At 52.9% G+C, this 20,636-nt stretch overlaps 1 protein-coding gene across 3 annotated transcripts in view; it reads right to left on the bottom strand.

The window, feature by feature from the left end:
- TESPA1 (thymocyte expressed, positive selection associated 1) overlaps positions 1–20,061 on the bottom strand; it is a 37,627-nt gene extending 17,566 nt beyond the window's left edge. For 2 of the 3 annotated variants that reach the window (XM_077838780.1, XM_077838782.1), the window contains exons 1-2: positions 19,967–20,061; positions 485–691 (exon numbers count right to left, since the gene is read on the bottom strand). In XM_077838780.1, the coding sequence (XP_077694906.1) occupies positions 485–650 (166 nt within the window). In that variant the 5' untranslated portion in view covers positions 651–691; positions 19,967–20,061. Of the gene's footprint in view, positions 1–484; positions 692–3,715; positions 3,772–19,966 lie in introns of those variants that run through there. The other variant, XM_077838781.1, reaches the window with a different exon arrangement.
- Positions 20,062–20,636: the final 575 nt, after the last annotated feature.

The following is a 20,636-nucleotide window of genomic DNA, read 5'->3' as shown; positions in this document are numbered from 1 at the left end:
TGAGCACTGAGCCTCTTCCTCCTGTAGACAGAGGGTGCAGGTCCAAGGGGGAAGGTCCAGTCAAGGCCCTGGCCACTCTACAAGGAGAGGTCTCAGCCCCAGGAACAGGGGCAGGGGTTGGGATTGGGGGCTTTGGCGTCAGGAATGATCTGTTAGGGTCAGGGATGCAGCCACAGGGCTGGGCCCAAGGTCCAGAATGGGGTCATCAGGGTCAGTTGTAGGGTCATTTGATGGAAATTTTTTTCAGTTCCTGGAACTTTTTCAGGGATGTTTTTGCAGCTCTGAAAAGGGGATGGGGGGGAGGGGGGAGGGGAGGGGCAGGTGTTGTGCTGCCCAGTGCTCAGAGTGAACAAGAGCGGACACAGTCCCGCCGTGCACACCGGCCCCTTGGGAAGCACAGCACAGGAGTTAAAGGAAGAACCCATCCCCCCCCCACCCCCAACACTCACCCCACCCCTGCCCACTTCCCCAGCTGCTCTCCCACCTTCGAAGAAGACATCGTCTAGATGTGGTGGCTGCAGCCCGGACACATCCCGCACGGCCACCGCTGCCTCCTCCTCCAGCACAGTGGTACGCCAGCACCGGCTCTGCCGGACCCACGCTCTGCGCTTCTCCCAGGATGAGGGGCTCAGCACTGATGCAGCCTCCATGGCTCGCAGGGCCACAGGACTTTCTGGGCAGAGCCAAGACCCTGAGAGAAACCAACAGTCAGTCACTGCATCCATGTCTGAGCTGAGCCACACCTCCTGTGGTCTCTGCTGACAGGGCACAGCCGGGGGTCGCCTTCTGCAGCTCACCAGGGGAGCCATGCCTCCCACGGGCTCCCAGGGCCCAGAACCTCTCCCCTTCCCAGAGCCCAGAACTGCTCCCATTCCCAGCACCCAGAACTGCTTCCATTCCCAGTGCCCAGAATCGCTCCCATTCCCCAGCACCCGGAATCTTTCCCATTCCCAGCGCCTGCAACTGCTCCTGTTCCCAGTGCCTGGAACCTCTCCCGTTCCCAGTGCCCAGAATCTCTCCCATTCCTAGCGCCCGCAACCGCTCCTGTTCCCAGTTCCCAGAACCTTTCCCGTTCCCAGTGCCCGCAACCGCTCCCAGTCCCAGCTCCCAGAATCTCTCCTGTTCTCCAGCACCCAGAACTGCTCCCGTTCTGAGCACCCAGAACCTCTCCCATTCCCCAGCACCTGGAACCTTTCCCATTCCCAGCCCCTGCAACTGCTCCTGTTCCCAGCTCCCAGAACCTCTCCCGTTCCGAGCGCCCGGAACGTCTCCCGTTCCCAGCACCCAGAATCTCTCCGATTCCCAGTGCCTGCAACCTCTCCCAGTCCCAGCTCCTGGAATCTCTCCCATTCCCAGTGTGGCATTACGCCCCATATTCTTCATAGTAATATTATTATGATATGATTATGGCATAACTATGATGTATTTTATGCAAGATGGGTCATGTAAGATATCATTGGAAAGGTTATGATTTACCGAATATGATTACCCTTTTTGTATGCATGTATCATTTTGGTATCTGAAGTTAGGACTATTGTGTATGTATCTATTACAAATGTGTGTACACCTTGGAAATGCTCACTAGGCAGAATGCAACGAGCCTAGATGGCTGGCTGGGAAGGACCATTAGGAAGAACAATCGGTCTTTAGAAGATGCTACTCTTCCACCAGGGAGCCTTCCCGAGGATGCTACAAACAGCCTCTGACACATGGCTGCTATGGCCCTACAGAGACATGTGACCAAGTTGCCTGGTACTGGATTCCATCATAGAATACCAGTGTTTTTCCACTGAAAGGCATGGGAACTAAAGTTGGAGATGAAAGGTTCCCGCCATATGCAAAAGCTATTTAAGGCAGCGGAGTGACATCATCGTGGTTCTTCATGGACTTCCTGCCCAAAGGAGACTCTTGGAAACATCTGAGGAACAGGGACTGAACTGGGGGAGAAGGGCTGAACCCAGGCTAGAGGAATTTCTAGCCTGTGAAAGAAATACCTGGGGGTTTAAGATGCAAGCAGGTGCAGCTTTCCCTCAAGAATCTCTGCAAACTGCCTAAACTAACAATTAGGGTGAGAATTTAGTATTCATATCCAATTTCTTTAGTATATTAAGCTTAGATTGCATTTTTGCTTTATTTGCTAGGTGATCTGCTTTGATCTGTGGGCTATCCCTTATAATCGCTTAAAATCTATCTTTTGTAGTTAATAAATTTATTTTTGCTTTGTCTAAAACCAGTGTGTGTGCAAGTCATTACTTGGGGCAGAAAGCTGTGTATATCCCTCTCCACACTGAGGGAGGGGGCGAATTTTATGAGCTTACGCTGTACAGTTCCCTGTGCAGCGCAAGATGATATAACTTTGGGTTTACCCTTCAAAGTGGGGTGTGCACTTGAGTGACTGGGCAGTTCCTTAGCTGAGCCTTCCCACGCCAAGCTGATCTCAGCATCTGTGTGTACCTGCAGGTGAGTGTGTCCCTACCTGTATGTGTGCTGGAGGGGGCTTGAGGACCTGTCACGGCAGTACAGTGTAAAGGGAGCCCAGGCTGGTGGGTCAGGAGGGCTCAGTGGTACCCCCGTTCCAGGTGGCACCCCAGGGAGAACCGGTCACACCCAGCACCCAGAAGCACTCCCATTCCCAGCACCTGGAACCTCTCCCATTCCCAAAACCCGGAACCTCTCCCATTCCCAAAACCCGGAACCGCTCCGGTTCCCAGTACCTGGAACCGCTCCCATTCCCAGCACTTGGAACCTCTCCCATTGCCCAGTGCCCAGAACCACTCCCGTTCCCAGCACCTGGAACCACTCCCATTCCTAGTGCCCAGAACGGAGAAAGTTAAGAGTGAGTTGATCAGAGTCTGTAAGTACCTAAATGGGGAACAAATATTTCCGAATGGGCTCTTCTATCTAGCAATGAAAGGTCTATAAGGTGGATAGACCTTTAAGGTGGATAAAGGTCTATAGGGTGGAAAGGTCTATAAGGTGGATAGAAAGCTGGCTAGATTGTCGGGCTCGACAGGTAGTGATCAACGGCTCAATGTCTAGCTGGCAGCCGGTATCAAGCAGCATGCCCCAGAGGTCGGTCCTGGGACCAGTTTTGTTCAACATCTTTATTAATGATCTGGATGATGGGATGAATTGCACCCTCAGCAAGTTCGCAGATGACACTAAACTGGGGGGAGAGGTAGATACGCTGGAGGGTAGGGTTAGGGTCCAGAGTGACCTAGACAAATTGGAGGATTGGGCCAAAAGAAATCTGACGAGCTTAAACAAGGACAAGTGCAGAGTCCTGCACTTAGGACAGAAGAATCCCATGCACTGCTACAGGCTGGGGACCGACTGGCTAAGCAGCAGTTCTGTAGAAAAGGACCTGGGGATTACAGTGGACGAGAAGCTGGATATAAGTCAGCTGTGTGCCCTTGTTGCCAAGAAGGCTAACGGCATATTGGGCTGTATTAGTAGGATCATTGCCAGCAGATTGAGGGAAGTGATTATTCCCCTCTATTCGGCACTGGTGAGGTCACACCTGGAGTACTGTGTCCAGTTTTGTTCCCCACACTGCAGAAAGGATGTGGACAAATTGGAGCGAGTCAGGTGGAGGGCAATTAAAATGATTAGGGGGCTGGGGCACTTGACTTACAAGGAGAGGCTGAGGGAACTGGGGTTATTTAGTCTGCAGAAGAGAAGAGTGAGGGGGGATTTGATAGCAGCCTTCAATTACCTGAAGGGGAGTTCCAAAGAGGATGGAGCTCGGCTGTTCTCAGTAGTGGCAGATGACAAAACAGAAGCAATGGTCTCAAGTTGCCGTGGGAGAGGTCTAGGTTGGATATTAAGAAACACTATTTCACTAGGAGAGTGGTGAAGCACTGGAATGGGTTACCTAGGGAGGTGGTGGAATCTCCATCCTTAGAAGTTTTCAAGGCCCATCTTGTCAAAGCCCTGGCTGGGATGATTTAGTTGGGGATTAGGTCCTGCTTTGAGCAGGGGGTTGGACTAGATGACCGCCTGAGGTCCCTTCCAACCCTGAGATTCTATGATTCTGTGATTCTAACATGATCCAGTGCTGAAAGTTGAAGCTAAACAAATTCAGACTGGGAATAAGAGTAATTAACCATTGGAACAGTTTACCAAGGGCTATGGTAGATTCTCCCTCACTAGCAATTTTCAACCTGATTTATCTTATGCTCTAGTTCAAACAGGAACTTTCTATGATTCTATTTGGGGCAGGTCTCTGGCCTATGTGACACAGGAAGTCTGACTCAATGATCACAGTGGGCCCTTCTGACCTTGGAATCTATGATTGTATGAATTGCTGCCCTTCCCAGCGCCCAGCATGATTCCCAGGGTGTGTCTATATGGGAAGAGGGACATGTTCTGAACTCGAATTAGCCAGCACAGGACACGTAGCAGTGAAGACAGGGCAACTTGGCTTTCACTCAGGTGAGGCACGTTTGCCAGGGGATCTTTTTTTAAGCTTTTGTTTGTTGGGAACACTGGGGCATGGCCACTGGGTAACTTGAGGGGATGGAAGACCACGAGTGTCGATGAAGCCCCCTCGCGCTAGGCCCCAGTGTCCTTGGCCCCCCCTCCTGCCTGGAGGCACTCGCAGCAGTTATGCTGAGAATCTGCAACAGTATGTTGCAGAGTCAGACTGCCTGAAACTAAGCAAGGCCAAACAGGGGAGATATGGAAGAACAATGCTGAATAAAGCAGCTTTATGTATAGTTTAACAAATGATACAGAGAATCAGGGAACTAGCTGGGAACTGGATTGGCTGGCTATATGGATACTTGGAGCAGCTTGCTATTGGATAAGTATGCTGGGAAAAAGAATGTATAAAAGCCTGTGTAACTTCCTGCTTTGTTGTACAGGATTTGAGATTCAAATCTCCCTGTACCTTTTTGAAGCTTCAAATAAACTTTTTCTGCTTCTCCACCCCGTTGTGATTATTGGGTGCAGCACACCGGGTAACGAACCACTCAAGCTGTTGTTCAGCCTCTCGGCACTGGGTGCCGGCAACAGCTTTTGGCGTCCCTGAGTGGGCGACGAGGCTGCAATTTAGCCTTGCCCGGACCCCTCCTGGAGGTCGAGGATTGCGGCGAGAACCGACGCCCAGCGCGCACCGGTGAGTTCATCGGGGGCCTCGGAGGAGACGCGATTTGATCGACCCCGGAGGGCACAACGGTGCAACGCACTCATATAGTGGAGAAGCAGTTGTGGACGGCGGTGAAGAACCGGTCCCTTAGACGTGGGGGAGGAGCAGCTGCAGACCACGGTGAAGAACCGGTCCCTTGGATAAGGTAGGAACCTTTTGAAATCCGGATTATATGCTCTGTTGGAACCTGGGGACGCCCAGAGTTACCCTGTAGGTATGGGACAGGGACAGAGCTCAGAGGTTAGGGCACGGTGTACGCCCCTAGAGTGCATTCTAGCAAACTGGAAGGTATTTGGTGCGGATCCGATGACTAAGAGCCAATTAAAACGATTCTGTACAGTTGACTGGCCTCAATATCAACTAGAGGACCAGGAGTGGTGGCCACCAGGAGGGTCAATTAATTACAACACGATCCTTCAGTTACTCCTGTTCTGTCAGAGAACAAGGAAATGGAATGAACATATGTATGCGCATTTGTTTCTGACTTTATGTACTCGACCAGATATTTTACAGCGCTGTAATCTGACTCCGACTGGTTCGGTAGCAGCTAATGTTAGTCCCCAGACCCCCACCCCCACTGTAATGGCAGAGCCGGTGTCCCCTTCGGCCCCTACACCCACACCTTGTAAGTCCCCAATGGTTGGCCTATACCCCTTAATCACCGAAACTAAAGTCGCCCGGTCTGGATCAGACAGGCGTCCTGCCACAACTATGCAGGTTTATACTCATGTGCCCTTTAATCCTGTGGATTTGGCTGCTTTCAAAGCACAGGCAGGAGAGTTTTCCACCAACCCAAGCAGGTTTATATCAGTCTTTGAGGGGTGCCTCAGTAGTCACAAGCCGGACTGGGATGATTGTAACGTCCTCCTGCGAACCCTATTGTCTGAGGTTGAAAGACAACAGGTTGTGTCCAAGGCAAGGGAGGAGGCGCAGAGACGGTACGACCGGGATCGTATTAATGTCCCTGACCCGGATGCACAAGTCCCCCGAGCAGACCCCAGGTGGGATCCAAATGATCATGGGGATATGACCTGCCTTACCTCCTATAAGGAGTTGCTTTTACATGGACTCCGTCACTCGGCTGTCCGACATAATAATTGGGCAAAGCCATATGAAGTAATGCAGGATTTAAAAGAAAGCCCAGGGGCCTTTCTACAGCGTATTCGGGACACCATTCGACAGAACACTAATGCAGACCCCGATGATCAGGCAACTGAGTCAATTATTAAGGGAATTTTTACGAGCAGAGCAGCCCCTGATATTAAGAAAAAGTTACAAAAAAAGGAGGATTTAATGGGTATGACCATGGCACAAATTTTAGAGACTGCAAACCGAGCTTATAGTCTGAGAGAGACAGAGAAGGAGAGAAAGCAAGTGAGATTGATGGTAACAGCGGTACAGGCCGGCACTAAGAGAAGTGGCCGGGGAGGAAGGGGCCATGGACGCGACCGTCCGGGCCTGCAGGAGAGACGACTGGGTCGCAACCAGTGTGCCCTGTGTCAACAGGAGGGACACTGGAAAAATGAGTGCCCTAAGAGGAAAGAAAAGGGGGGTGCCCCTATGATGGCGATAGTGGAGCAGGAATAGGGGTGTCAGGGGAGACGGACCACCCTACCCCCGGAACCCCGAGTAAAGATGCGGGTGGGAAGCTCAGAAATAGATTTTTTAGTGGACTCTGGAGCGGCCCGAACTGCCGTAAATCAGCCTCTTCAGTTGCCAGTAGCAGATTCCCTTACCGTGGTGGGAGCCACAGGCAGGGACACCAAGTGCCCAGTGTATGCCCCAGCGGAATGTGCTTTGGGAGACAGGACTATATCCCACAAGCTGGTATACCTCCCTGAGTGTCCAACACCTCTGCTGGGACGGGATCTACTTTGTCGCCTCGGTGCCACCCTGCATTTTACTGAGGCCGAAATAACCCTTACCTTACACCCTGAGAATGCCTGGATCATGACCCTTGCAGTTGAGCCCTCAGCCATGCAAGCCCCAGAATGGAGTCCGTGGGAAGACCAGGTGTACCCCCTCGTGTGGGCATCAGGGATTCCAGGAAAGGCCACCCACCAGACCCCTATTACTATTCAGCTCATACCAGGGAAAGGCCCAGTGCAAGTAAAACAGTATCCAATCAAGAGGGAAGCCAGAGAAGGTTTACAGGAAACTATAGATCGATTCCTAATGTATGGTATTCTCCGGGAATGTCAGTCAGCCTGGAACACTCCCATTCTACCCGTGCAGAAGCCTGATGGCACGTATCGGCTGGTACAGGACCTAAGGGCAGTCAATGAACGGGTTAAGACTCTGCACCCTCTTGTCCCTAACCCGTACACCTTATTGGCTTCTATAGGGGGACAGTATACCCATTTTTCAGTCCTTGATCTGAAAGATGCTTTCTTTACCATCCCAGTTGCCACCCCATCACAGGAGATCTTCTCCTTCGAGTGGGAGGACCGAAAAAGGGTTAAAAAGCAACTTTGCTGGACAGTGTTGGCCCAGGGATTTAAAAACTCTCCCACCCTTTTTGGCCAGGCTCTGGCCAGGGACCTACAGGAGTGGGATAATGAGGAGGCTCTCCTTCTGCAGTATGTAGATGATTTGTTAATTGCCACTGTGGGCCAAAAACCCTGCCTTAAAGCCACCGTGAGCCTCCTGAATTTTATTGGACTCCGGGGATATCGTGTAGCACGGAGTAAGGCTCAAATTGCCCTCCCAGAGGTACGGTACCTCGGGTTTCACATACGGCAAGGGGAGCGTCAGCTTTCAAGCGAAAGAAAGGAAGCTATCTGTCAAGTTCCTACCCCAAGTAACCGTAAGCGGCTCAGGGCATTTCTGGGTATGGCAGGCTTTTGCAGGATATGGATCCCAGAGTTTGGACTGTGGGCTAAACCCCTGTACGACTGTGTAAAAGGAGCAGATCATGACCCCTTCTATTGGACCCCAGAGGCTGACAGGGCATTTAAAATCCTGAAAAGAAAATTGATGGAAGCCCCGGCTCTGGGCCTGCCAGATCTCTCTAAGCCGTTTCAGTTGTATGTACATGAACGAAGGGGGGTGGCTCTAGGAGTGCTTACACAGCTGTTAGGAGCATGGAAGCGTCCTGTGGCTTATTTTTCTAAGCAATTGGATCAGGTTGCAAAGGGTTGGCCGGCATGTTTACGGGCGGTCGCAGCTACTGCCCTATTGCTTGAGGAAGCCGAGAAGCTAACATTGGGAGGGGTTATGCAAATCTATACTCCCCATATGGTCCGAGCCTTATTGGATGCAAAGGGAGGGCTTTGGCTCACCCAGGCTCGGATTGCTCGGTACCAGGCTAAGCTGTTAGAGAACTCTGAAGTCACCTTACAGCCTTGCCCCTCCCTTAACCCAGCCACCCTCTTGCCAGAAACAGAGGAACAGAAACATGACTGTTTAGAGATCATAGATGTCCAGTACTCCAGCCGTCCGGATTTAAAGGATGTACCCCTCCCAAATGCAGATTATGAGTGGTACACTGATGGTAGCAGTACTGTAATAGATGGGCAAAGGAGGGCGGGTTATGCTGTTGTGACCCTCCATGACACTGTGGAAGCTGAAGGTTTGCCTGCTGGGACCTCTGCCCAGCTTGCCGAACTAATAGCCCTGACCCGTGCACTTGAACTGTCAAAAGGAAAGCGGGTCAACATTTTTACTGATTCAAAGTATGCTTTTGGTGTGCTGCATGCTCATGCTGGCCTATGGAAGCAAAGGGGAATGCTGACAGCCCAAGGCTCCCCAGTCAAGTACGGGCCCCAAATCCTCTGGCTCCTAGAAGCTGTACAACTCCCCTCAGAAGTGGCAGTGGTACACTGTAAAGCCCATCAAAGGGAGGATCAAGATGTGGCCAGAGGTAACGCCCGGGCAGATAGAGAGGCTAAGCATGCTGCCACCCTGCCATCCCCTCAGGCTGAGAACGCCCATATGCATGCCCTTATCCCATCAGTAGGGGAGCTTCCAACCCCTCAGTACTCTGGGGAGGAGAGACAGCTAACTGACAAACTCGATCTCCGGGAAAAGGAGGGATGGCTCCATTCCCCAGAAGGGAAGGTCCTCTTACCAAAGGGCCTAATCCGGCCAGTGCTGCAGAAACTACATCAAACTACTCATGCTGGCAGGGAAGCACTTATCCAACTAATGGGAAAATACTTTATCACTTCCGGACTCCGACCCCTGGCTGCCCAGGTACAAGCGGACTGCTTAGTCTGCCAAAAGAATAACCCCCGACTGGGACATCTTGTGCCACCAGCTGCCCTAGAACCCACTCCGGGCCCTGGACAAGTGTGGCAAATAGACTTTACTGAGTTTCCCCGGACCCAAGGGTTCAAATATCTCCTTGTCATAGTGGATCGGTTCAGCGGATGGCCAGAAGCCTTCCCATGCCGTAACTGCACTGCCAGAACAGTGGCCCTCAAGTTTGTTAAGGAGATCATTCCTCGCTTTGGACTCCCCCTGTGGATGGAATCTGACAATGGGACACACTTCACATCAAAAATCATTCAAAGCATCTCACATGCCTTACAGGTCCCCTGGAAACTCCATACGCCCTGGAGACCGCAGGCCAGTGGGGTAGTGGAGCGTACCAATCAGACCCTTAAACGGCATCTCTCAAAAGTGTGCCAAGAAGCCTCACTGCAATGGCCTGATGCTTTGCCCCTCGTCCTACTCCGTATCCGCGTTCTCCCAAAGGGTAGATTAGGGCTCAGTCCCTTTGAAATTATGTTTGGAAGGGCATGGCCTATGAATGGCACCCCGGTTCTGTCAGGGGAATGGGAGTTGGGTAATGGTTTTTTGTCACAGTATATGTGTTCCCTGTCTGCTGTTCTCTTGTCTCTTCACAGGTATACCAAGGATTCCCAGCCTCTCCCCTTGGACTCTCCCGTCCACTCCTTACAGCCCGGTGACTCTGTGCTTGTTCGCACCTGGAAAGACGAGCCTCTCCAGGAAAGGTGGAAAGGACCCTATACCGTCCTGCTGATCTCCCATACAGCGGCAAAGATCGAGGGACACAAGAACTGGATCCATCACTCTCGTCTGAAGGCAGTACCTGCCCCCTCGTCAGCAGGACAGTGGACCGTCCAACCTGCTGACTCCTCATCTAGTGATGATCTCGGGCTAAAGCTACTGTTTAAAAGACACAAATAGCGGGCACCTTAATGCTAAAATGGGCCCACCCAGGTACTGGAGACCCTGGGTTGGGAAGACTCTGGTGATAATTAATTGGGTAACATTGTTATTCTCTGTATTGGTATTTCCAAACTGTGCATATCGGAAGCATAACTCCTTTGTTTTGCTTGCGCACCATGTTGCTAATTTAACGAACCCGACTGATTGCTGGGTGTGTGCTCCAACTCCACTATCCCCCAAAACGGGAATGCCCCTTGATATGCTGCCCCTGACCCTAGCAGAATTAGCCACCACCAAAGAGCAGGAAAGAACGGACTCACCGTTCTGGAACAAGATCTCTTTACAACAAGCCACCTATCAGGACCAGGAGTATTCAGTTGCAGTACTCGCTGAGGGAGTGTTATGTTTTACCCGAAACCAATCTGATCCCTATGGGCATCCTGTGGGAAAGAGCTCCTGTGTTACTACACAGTGGGCTGATGGGTATTGGATAAAGACCAACAGGGGAGGCCAACAGTGTGGGTGTAATGGTTCCTCCCCTTTTAGGGAAACACTTACAAATAATCTTACCACAAAAAAGGGGTTTGGAAATGTAACTTGCCGTTCAGTTAATATCTCCAATGTAGCAAGCCAATGGTGGGTTTGTAGTGGTCCCTATGGCGAGTGTAATTTGAATGGCACAATTAGAAATGCCCCCACTTGTACCCAATCAGGAGGATGGGATGTCCCCCTAGGGGCATATGAACTGTTTGGAAAAGCAGCCTTAAATATCCCAGGAATCCCCTTAAGAAATAGTCCTTACTGGGCCCTACAGGGTCACTATTTTGTATGTGGCCGAAAGGCTTACAAGGTACTGCCAGCCAACTGGACAGGTAGCTGTTATATAGCTCATGGAGTTCCTCATCTTTCCATAACTGCCACACTGCCCAAAGGAAAGATTAGAAATGCCCGAGACACCTCTGTTGAGTCACGAGAAAAAACCCTGCAGCGACTGACTAAGGCATTGGAGGGCAAGATGAAGAATCCCCTCACAACTGAGAAGCTGGTAGGGTGCTCTGTACTGGGAATAGCGCCACTGTTTACCGGGCCAGCCCTGGCATGCATAGGCCGCTATACTATAAGGCTGCAGATGGTACTTGAGAAAGTGGCCTTAGAGTTAGAGGACTCGGTTAGTGATTTAGGGTCAGCAGTAAAAAATATTAAATAAAGAGGTACAGCAGCTCAGGACCTTTTCCCTCCAAAACAGGCTGGCTTTGGACTATCTCTTGGCATCCCAAGGAGGGGTTTGTGCCCTCATCGGGCCCCGATGTTGTGTATATGTAAATGATAGCAGTTATGAGATCTATGAGAAGGTGGTACAGGCTGAGGCCCATGCCCGAGCCGGAGCACAGGTTGCCTATACTGCCCCAGAGAACGATTGGTTGCAAACCTTGTTTTCAGGCTGGGGTTTGTCGTCTTGGCTTGGTGGTTTATTTAGCCTGCTATTGAAAATTCTCTTTCCTGTATTGCTTGTATTACTGGTATTATGCTGTGCGGTATCATGTGTCAGGGCCCTTTTGCAAAAGTTAATAAGTCATTCTCTTCAGGGCTATCACAAAGTGCTTATGCAAAGTCATATTGTAAAGAAATAAGTAGCCCAAGTGAGAAAACTCAGAGCCAAGGCTGTTGAGTGTTCTCAAAGGGGGGAGTTGTTGGGAACACTGGGGCATGGCCACTGGGTAACTCGAGGGGATGGAAGACCACGAGTGTCGATGAAGCCCCCTCGCGCTAGGCCCCAGTGTCCTTGGCCCCCCCTCCTGCCTGGAGGCACTCGCAGCAGTTATGCTGAGAATCTGCAACAGTATGTTGCAGAGTCAGACTGCCTGAAACTAAGCAAGGCCAAACAGGGGAGATATGGAAGAACAATGCTGAATAAAGCAGCTTTATGTATAGTTTAACAAATGATACAGAGAATCAGGGAACTAGCTGGGAACTGGATTGGCTGGCTATATGGATACTTGGAGCAGCTTGCTATTGGATAAGTATGCTGGGAAAAAGAATGTATAAAAGCCTGTGTAACTTCCTGCTTTGTTGTACAGGATTTGAGATTCAAATCTCCCTGTACCTTTTTGAAGCTTCAAATAAACTTTTTCTGCTTCTCCACCCCGTTGTGATTATTGGGTGCAGCACACCGGGTAACGAACCACTCAAGCTGTTGTTCAGCCTCTCGGCACTGGGTGCCGGCAACATGTTCATTTCTTCATGGGCTCTGTGGGCTCCTTCCCCCTCACCCCCAGCTTATGCCATCTGTGAGCGGGTGGGTGGGATGAGCCCTGATTTTGACATGTCAGAAATTCCAGGAAATTGGGGCCCTGGCATGCAGTTCTGCTGTGCAGCCAGATTGCTGGGGTTACTGTCAGGCACCGTGGCCTGGCAGCACAAACCACATTGTCTGGGGCAATGCAGATCAGAGTCCTGGGTGCTGCACAAGAGAGCAGGGCCCAGGCTGTCTGCAGTGAGCGGATCCAGCTCCGGGACAAGTGAAGAACCGAGAGTCTGGCTGGCGAGGAAACACTGAGGAACCTTCCCTTCCCTGAGCTCTTCCCAGCAACAATGACCAGATTCCCGTCACTGACCCCCCCCAGTACAGCACATAGGCTCCGAGCAGTTCCATCAGCAATGGTCCTGCTGGCAGCTCCAGCTCCCGCTCTCACCAACAGAGCTAAGGCGGGGGAACCCTACGCTGAGATAGCAGGGCTGTGGGTCAGGACTGAGGGGCATTGACAGAGCCTGTGTGTGGGGACCCTGGAGCTGGAGCACTGAGCAATCTGAGGGTCTCATTCTATTGCCATGGCCCAACCCGGGTAGTTGGGCTGGACATTGGGGAGGTGCCACCCCAGGCTGCAGAGATCCCAGAGGTGCTATTACAGCCTATATTGTGCCCAGTCCAGGGTAGAAAAAGGGAAGGTGTGAACCCTCAGCCCCTCCCTGCTCCACCCCCCTGCCCAGCACCTTGCCCCCGTGTGCTGCTCCACAGGGAGTCCACACAGAACGGGGCACTGTTCCATGCAGAGGGTACACTCCCTACCCCTCATCCCTCCGCTGCCACAGGCTGTCCTCGCCCTGGCTGGTTTTCCAGCCAGCGACCCGCCATGCAGAACATACCCCTGTGAAAGGGAATGATCTGTTAGGATCTGACAGAAATTCCAGGACATTGGGGCCTGCCCAGGCATGCGGTTCTGCTGTGCAGCCAGATAGCTGGGGTACTGGCAGGCAGCACCCCAGCCTGGCCAGCAGCAGCACTGTGGCCTGGTAGGCAAAGCACAGGCCACCGCTCCTCTGCGCAATGCAGCTCAGAGTCCTGGGTGCTGCACAGGAAAGCAGGGCCCAGGCTGGCTGCAGCAAGCGGATCCAGCTCCAGGACAAATGAAGAATAAATGGTCAGTTTTCAGACTGGATAGAGGTAAATAGTGGTGTCCCCCAGGGATCTGTAGTGGGACCCGTGCTGTTCAACACACTCATCAATGATCTGGAAAAAGGGGTAAATGGTGAAGTGGCAAAATTTGCAGATGATACAAAACTACTCAAGATAGTTAAGTCCAAAGCTAACTGGGAAGAGCTACAAGGGGATCTCGCTAAACTGGGTGACTGGGCAGCAAAATGGCAGATCAAATTCAATGTTGATAAATGCAAAGTAATGAACATTGGAAAACATAATCCCAACGATACATATAAAATGATGGGTCTAAATTGGCTGTTGCCACTCAAGAAAGAGATCTTGGAGTCATTGTGGATGCTTCTCTGAAAACATCCACTTAATGTGCAGTGGCAGCCAACAAAGTGAACAGAATGTTAGGAAGTATTAGGAAAGGGACAGATAATAAGACAGTAAATATCATAATGCCACCATATAAATCCATAGTACCCCCACATCTTGAATAGTGTGTGCAGTTCTGCTCATCCCATCTTTAAAAAGCTATATTAGACATGGAAAAGGTCCTGAGGAGGGCATCAAAAATGATTAGGGGTCTGGAACAGCTTCCGTATGAGGAGAAATTAAAAAGTCTGGGACTGTTCAACTCAGAAAAGACACAAGTACGGGGGGATGTGACAGAGGTCTATAAGATCACGAATGGCGTGGAGAAAGTGACTAGGGAAGTGTTATTTACCCCTTCACATAGCATGAGAACCAGGGTCACCCAATGAAATTACTAATCAGCAAATTTAAAACAAACATAAGGAAATATTTCTCCACACAACATACAGTCAACCTATGGAACTCATTGCCAGGGGATGTTCTGAAGGCCAACAGTATAACTGGATTCAAAAAAGAAAGCGATACGGTCATGGAGGATAGATCCATCAATGGCTGTTAGCCAAGATGGTCAGGGGTGCTACCTCACGCTCTGGGTAGCCTTAAACCTCTGAGATAATTGCCCTATTCTTTTATTCCTTCTGAAGCATCTGGCACCAGCCACTGTCAGAAGACAGGATACTGGGCTAGATGGACCATTGGTCTGACCCAGTATGGCCGTTCTTATGTTCTTATGTCCTGCCCACAGTGGCTACCACATGTCCTCCCCACATATACACAAGGGCAGAGGGGGGTGTGGCCTGTGATAATCCCACCCAACCACTGAGTGGAAAATTGCGGCCCCCTCCTGCAGATGGAAACTCCTGCAGCATGACAGCTGGGCAGGCACCAGGTGTCCAGGCGAGGGAGGCGACCGACTCACCCTCCATCAGCTTAGCTCAGGGATTCCTGCATCACCAGCAGCTACCGAAACCACCGCCCACTCCCTGCAGCCGTGAGGATATCATAGACGCTGCATAGCTAAATCACGTGAACAACAGCCCTGGGGCCCATGGCCTCCCCTTCCAGGCCATCCGTCTTGTGCTGGCCCAGACCAGGAGTCATGAGCGTCTGAGAGTGGCTCAGGGCCTATGTAAGACAAGCTGGGAGGGTCTCAGCCCAGTTCCCTGAGTTGCCTTCTCTGCTAGGCCGGTGTGAGGCACCCGGCCAGGAGCCAGAGGGGGAGCTCTCTTCACTGTCCCCCTGCTGAGGGCAAACAGATCTCAGCCCTGCGGCGGAGCAAGCCGTGCGCAGAGAGACATTCACCGACAAACTGGAAGCAGCAACCCCCCGTACGTCCATGGCCCACATGGGAGAATTACCAGGGCCAGTCAGTCAGAGAGACAGAGTTCACTGTACCATCAGGGCCAGTGCCCCCACCCCACCCCACTGAATGTGTGGCCATGCCCCAATCACAGCCAAGGGGCCGCTCAGGGCAGCGCTTGGGCCCCAGCGTGCCCTGCACCATCACTTCCAATGCCAGGATTTGGGTTTAGCTCTCATGGCTCCCGCCACAGTGAGATCTGGAGGGGGGTCTGCCTGAGGGACAAGCAAGATAGCGGTGTTTGGAGACCCCCTCCACCCCCCACAATTGGGTTGATGCTGAAGAGCTTGAGGTCACCACAGGCAGCAACAGGCTGTGGCATGTGACTGCAGGGAAGCACTTCAGAAATGTCTGATTTCTTCTAACACTGAATAAGGAACTCTTCTAGAGTTCTCCCTATCACTACCCCATCTCCACTTCCACTGCCATCTTCTCCAGCCTCCCTGTGCACTCCCGGGTGGTGCACAAACCCGCATGCGTTTCCTAAACCCCCTTGCAAGCGGGATTGTGTCTGTGCAAATATTGGACGCATGCGGAAGTGCTGTGAATCCTCCTGCAAATTGATCTTCTCTTCGGGGGAGTGTCTGGGGCTGAAGTGCCTGTGTGGCCATCTTGTGGAGAAGACTTGTCACATGACTGAGGAGGTGCCAGTCGCCCAGCTCAGCCAGTAGATCACAAACACCCGCTGCTCAGAGCAGCACCAAGGAGAGTCTCCAGGAGCCACTGGGAAATTATTCATAGATCCACCGAAGGGGCCATTAGACCCTCTAGTCTGACTCCTAGATAGCTCAGGGCAGAGAATGTCACCCAGTCCCTCTGTGCTGCTGAGCCCACTAACTTGGGTTTGCCTAATGCCTCTTCCAGAGAAAGGCTACAGTCCACATTGGAAGAGACCAAGAGAGGGAGACTCCAGCCCTTCCCTTGGGAGTCTGTCCTAATGGTTTCAGAGTAACAGCCGTGTTAGTCTGTATTCGCAAAAAGAAAAGGAGTACTTATGGCACCTTAGAGACTAACCAATTTATTTGAGCATAAGCTTTCGTGAGCTACAGCTCACTTCATCGGATGCATACTGTGGAAAATGTAGAAGATCTTTTTATATACACATAAAGCATGAAAAAATACCTCCTCCCACCCCACTCTCCAAGGTAACCTATTTCCCCTTGTTTTTTTCTACCCCCTCCCCCCCCAGACGTTCTTGTTAAACCCTGGATTTGTGCTGGAAATGGCCCACCTTGATTATCATACACATTGTAAGGAGAGTGGTCACTTTAGATAAGCTATTACCAGCAGGAGAGTGGGTTTGTGTGGGGGGGGGGTGAGAAAACCTGGATTTGTGCTGGAAATGGCCCAACTTGATTATCATACACATTGTAAGGAGAGTGATCACTTTAGATAAGCTATTACCAGCAGGAGAGTGGGGTGGGAGGAGGTATTTTTTCATGCTTTGTGTGTATATAAAAAGATCTTCTACACTTTCCACAGTATGCATCCGATGAAGTGAGCTGTAGCTCATGAAAGCTTATGCTCAAATAAATTGGTTAGTCTCTAAGGTGCCACAAGTACTCCTTTTCTTTGTCCTAATGGTGTCGTTCGGGAAGGGGAAACGCTTTGAATAACTGCCCAAGCTGTCGCCACCTTCCATCCAAGACTCCAGCCCCCAGCGGTCAGAGCCTTAGGGTGCTGTGTGACCCCTTGCTGAGCCTGGACCCGCAGCTGCTCTCAATATAATGCTGCCTTTCACCTCCAGCTTGCTGTGAAACTCTGCCTCTCCTCTCTGGCTCTGGGTTACCCTACCTCCGGGCTAGGTTACCCTAACTCACTGGATCTGAGGCTGATTGATGTTCAGGCTCCAGCTGGTGCAGCAGGAGTAGGGTGACTGTTTTGGCCGGGACGGTCCCTTTTTTAAGCCCTGTCCTGGTCGTCTTGACTTTTTTGGAAAAACTGGGCATTTGTGTGATCGTCTGTTGGGAAGAGCAAATGGGACAAATGCCCAGTTTGGGCAAAAAAGGGGGATGCGACCCCTAGCAGGGCGCAGAGGAACTTGGGGGGGAGGCAGCAGCAATGCCAGCTCCGCATGGGAGGGAGGGCTCAGGAGAGCGGATTGGGCCCCGTGGATGGCAGGGGGCTCGGGCCTCCTTGCTTGTGGAGAGAAGAGAGGCAGGCCTTGGGCTGCCCGTGCGCGGGCAGGCAGCTGGGGGCCCGGGCTGCCTCGCGCACAGGGGAGAGAGGGGGGCATCAGGCTGGTTCCAGGGGTGGGGAGAGAGGACCTCAGACCAGCCCTCTGTGGGCGGGAGGCAGGGAGGGCTCAGGCTGGCCGCATGCAGGGGTCCCATTTTCCCTTTAGGAAAATATGGTCACCCTAAGCATGTGGCTGCCCGCCTTCTCCATGGCTCAGGCCTCTGGGAGCATACCAGGCCTGTGCTCAGCTCCCTCCACTGGCTCCAGCTCCCTGTGCTGGTTTAAAGCTTTGGTCCAAATCAGCACAGCAGCTAACGGGTCGAGCCCCAGCTACACCAGAGATCGAATTTCGATCTGTGACCCACCACAACAGCTGCGCTCCCCTGGGACCGTGCAGATCACAGAGTCCAGGAGGAGTGCAGGAGAGCTGGGGACCCCGCATTCCCAGTCAGGGGGGGTCTGGCTGTGAGATGCACTCCCAGAGATCAGGAGAATCCAGTGTCTGACCACCACCAAGAAACATCGCAAGACCTTCCTCTTTGAGAAAGCCTCTCTACCATGAGAATGACAGCCATACACTGACCCCACTCACCTGCAAACCCCAGCACTGGACCGCCTTCTCCCCACAGACCCTGACCCCCCTTCAATCCTCAGACCCCAGCACTGAGCCCCGTTTCTATCCCCCAAACCCAGACACTAACCCCCCTTTCCCCCAGACCCTGAGCCCCCTTCTATCCCTAGACCCCAGCACTGAGCCTCCTTCTCCCCCCAGACCCTGACCCCCCTTCAATTCCCAGACCCCAACATTGAGTCCCCTTCTCCCCCCAGACCCCGATCCTGACCCCTTCATTCCCCAGGCCCCAGCACTCACCCCCCTTCTATCCCCTAAACACTGACACAGACCCCCAACTTCTATCCCTTAAAACCTATCACTGATCCCCCCCACCCATCCCTCACCCTGCCCTCTCCCTCCAAAATGGAAATCTTAAAGAAAAGAAAAGGACCCGAAGCAGACCCTGGCCCCTCCCTGACACAGAGTCAAACTTTTGGCCCCTGCAGGCAGAACTAGCCGAGGCTGCACGAGCCACTGCAGGGACGCCGGCGCCTGCCAGGCTGCCCTTGTGCTGACTTTGCTCTGTTGCAGCTGGGCAGCGTGCTGGGGTTGGCACCTCCAGGAGCGTAGGGCTCCCGGGGCACGGTACCAAAGCCACAGGGGTCATTGGGAATATCCTGCCCCCTCCCAGGCACTGCCATGGCTGGGCCAGACCCCATGCTGCCACATGCTGCGGAGTCCATGGGACGAGGCCGCCCCAGCCCTGGCTCCTGGGCAATGAGGAGCACGCTGGGAAGCTGCGAGTCTGAGGGCCCATGGCGCCGTGGGGAAGGGCACAAGCAGTACACAAGCCAGCCCCCCACCCCAGCGCCACAATGGCAGCTGCAGCCCCACTGGAAGCTGCAGCCCCACCCAACAACGAAACAGACCGGGGCCGACCTGCCCCCAAGTCTCCCACAACAGGCTGGGAGACAGCAGCCACAGACCCTCCCGAGAGAGAAGCAAAGGGCCACAAATGCTTCAGCATGGATATGCCAGCTCTACTCCGGTGATTCCCTCTGGTCTCCCTGCCCCCCACCCTGCCCCTACAGCCTGCCCCTGCCCTCCCCACCCTGTCCCTACCCCCTTCCCTCCCCACTCCCAACCCTGTCGCCCACCCTGCCCCTGCTTCCTGCCCCTCCCCCTGCCCTCCCCACCCTGACCCCTCCCACTGCCCTGCTCCCTGCCCGCACCACCCCTCACTCCTCACCCTGCCCCCTACTGCTTGTCTCTGCCTTCTCCACCATAACCCTGCCCCCACCCCCTGCCCTGACCACCACCCTCTGCCCTCCCCATTCCCAACCCTGCCCCCCACCCTGGCCCCTACTGCCTGCCCCCATCCTCCCCACCACCTGCCTTGCCCCCCACTCCCAGCCCTGAGCCTGCCTTCCCCACCCCCCTTCCCTACTCCCCTGCCCCCCATCCCCTGCCATCCCCACTCTTAACTCTTCCTCCTGCCATCCCTTCTACTTCCCCACCTGTCTCCACTCCCCATCTCACCCTCTGAAAGAAAGCCTCAAGAGGGTAATTTCCCTTTGTTTCATGTACACTGTCCTGCCCACCATACAGCCCCTCCAACACCATCCCTCTGGGTCCCTCTTTCACCCCCCATCCTCACCCTCTTCCTCTCTGGCCGTGACCCCTCTTTGCTGGCGCACCTGCAAACCCTGTCCTGCGGAGCGCTTGCCCAGCATGCTCTTAGAACAGGTGCCCAGAGCAAGGGATTTTGGCTGCTCAGCGGGGTCTGTCACTCACCGGGGCTGGGGGGTGCCAGCGTGACCCTGGTCACTGGCTGACCAGCGGATCGCCGTCTAGCTCTGGAGAGGGACCATCAGTCGTGGCGTCCCGTCGCAGCACTGAGGCACCACAGCCCACGCATGCATCTGTCGTCAGCAGGGAGGGAGGAAGCTGATCTGTTTTGAAGAGGAAATTTAAAAAAATCAACAACGAAACCTCAAACGTTGACCCACATCCGCTGCCTAGACGGGAAAACATAATGATCCACCAACGCAGGAGGGGGCGGCTAATAATAGTACACAGCCCTGATATAGCCCTCTGTCATCGCCCGTCCAGAGAGGGGAAATTGAGGCACAGGGAGGGGAAAGGAGGTTCCAGAGATGCAGATAGAACCCATTGTCTTGGCTCTGGGCTCTAGCGCCATAAGGCTCAACCAAAATTGGTCCTTTGGTTACCCATGCTCTGCAAGGTGCTGTCCATTCAGTGATTGAGCACACTGGCCAAAGGCTCCTTTATCCCTGACCCCAGCAAGGTAGGCCACAATTATCACTGGGGGAAACTGAGGCATGGAGACAGGAGAGTCATATAGCAGATTGGTGGCCTGGCTGGCAGTCAAATCCAGCTCTCCAAATTCCGAGTTCCATGTTTTCAAGGTGATCTTCCCAGTGGGGGCGGGGAGTGAGTTTGT

This window comes from Eretmochelys imbricata, chromosome 20 (genome assembly GCF_965152235.1).
Source record: "Eretmochelys imbricata isolate rEreImb1 chromosome 20, rEreImb1.hap1, whole genome shotgun sequence".
Lineage (NCBI taxonomy): Eukaryota > Metazoa > Chordata > Testudines > Cheloniidae > Eretmochelys > Eretmochelys imbricata.
The sequence above is the reverse complement of the archived record's forward strand: the minus strand, read 5'-3'. Positions and strand labels throughout refer to the sequence as shown.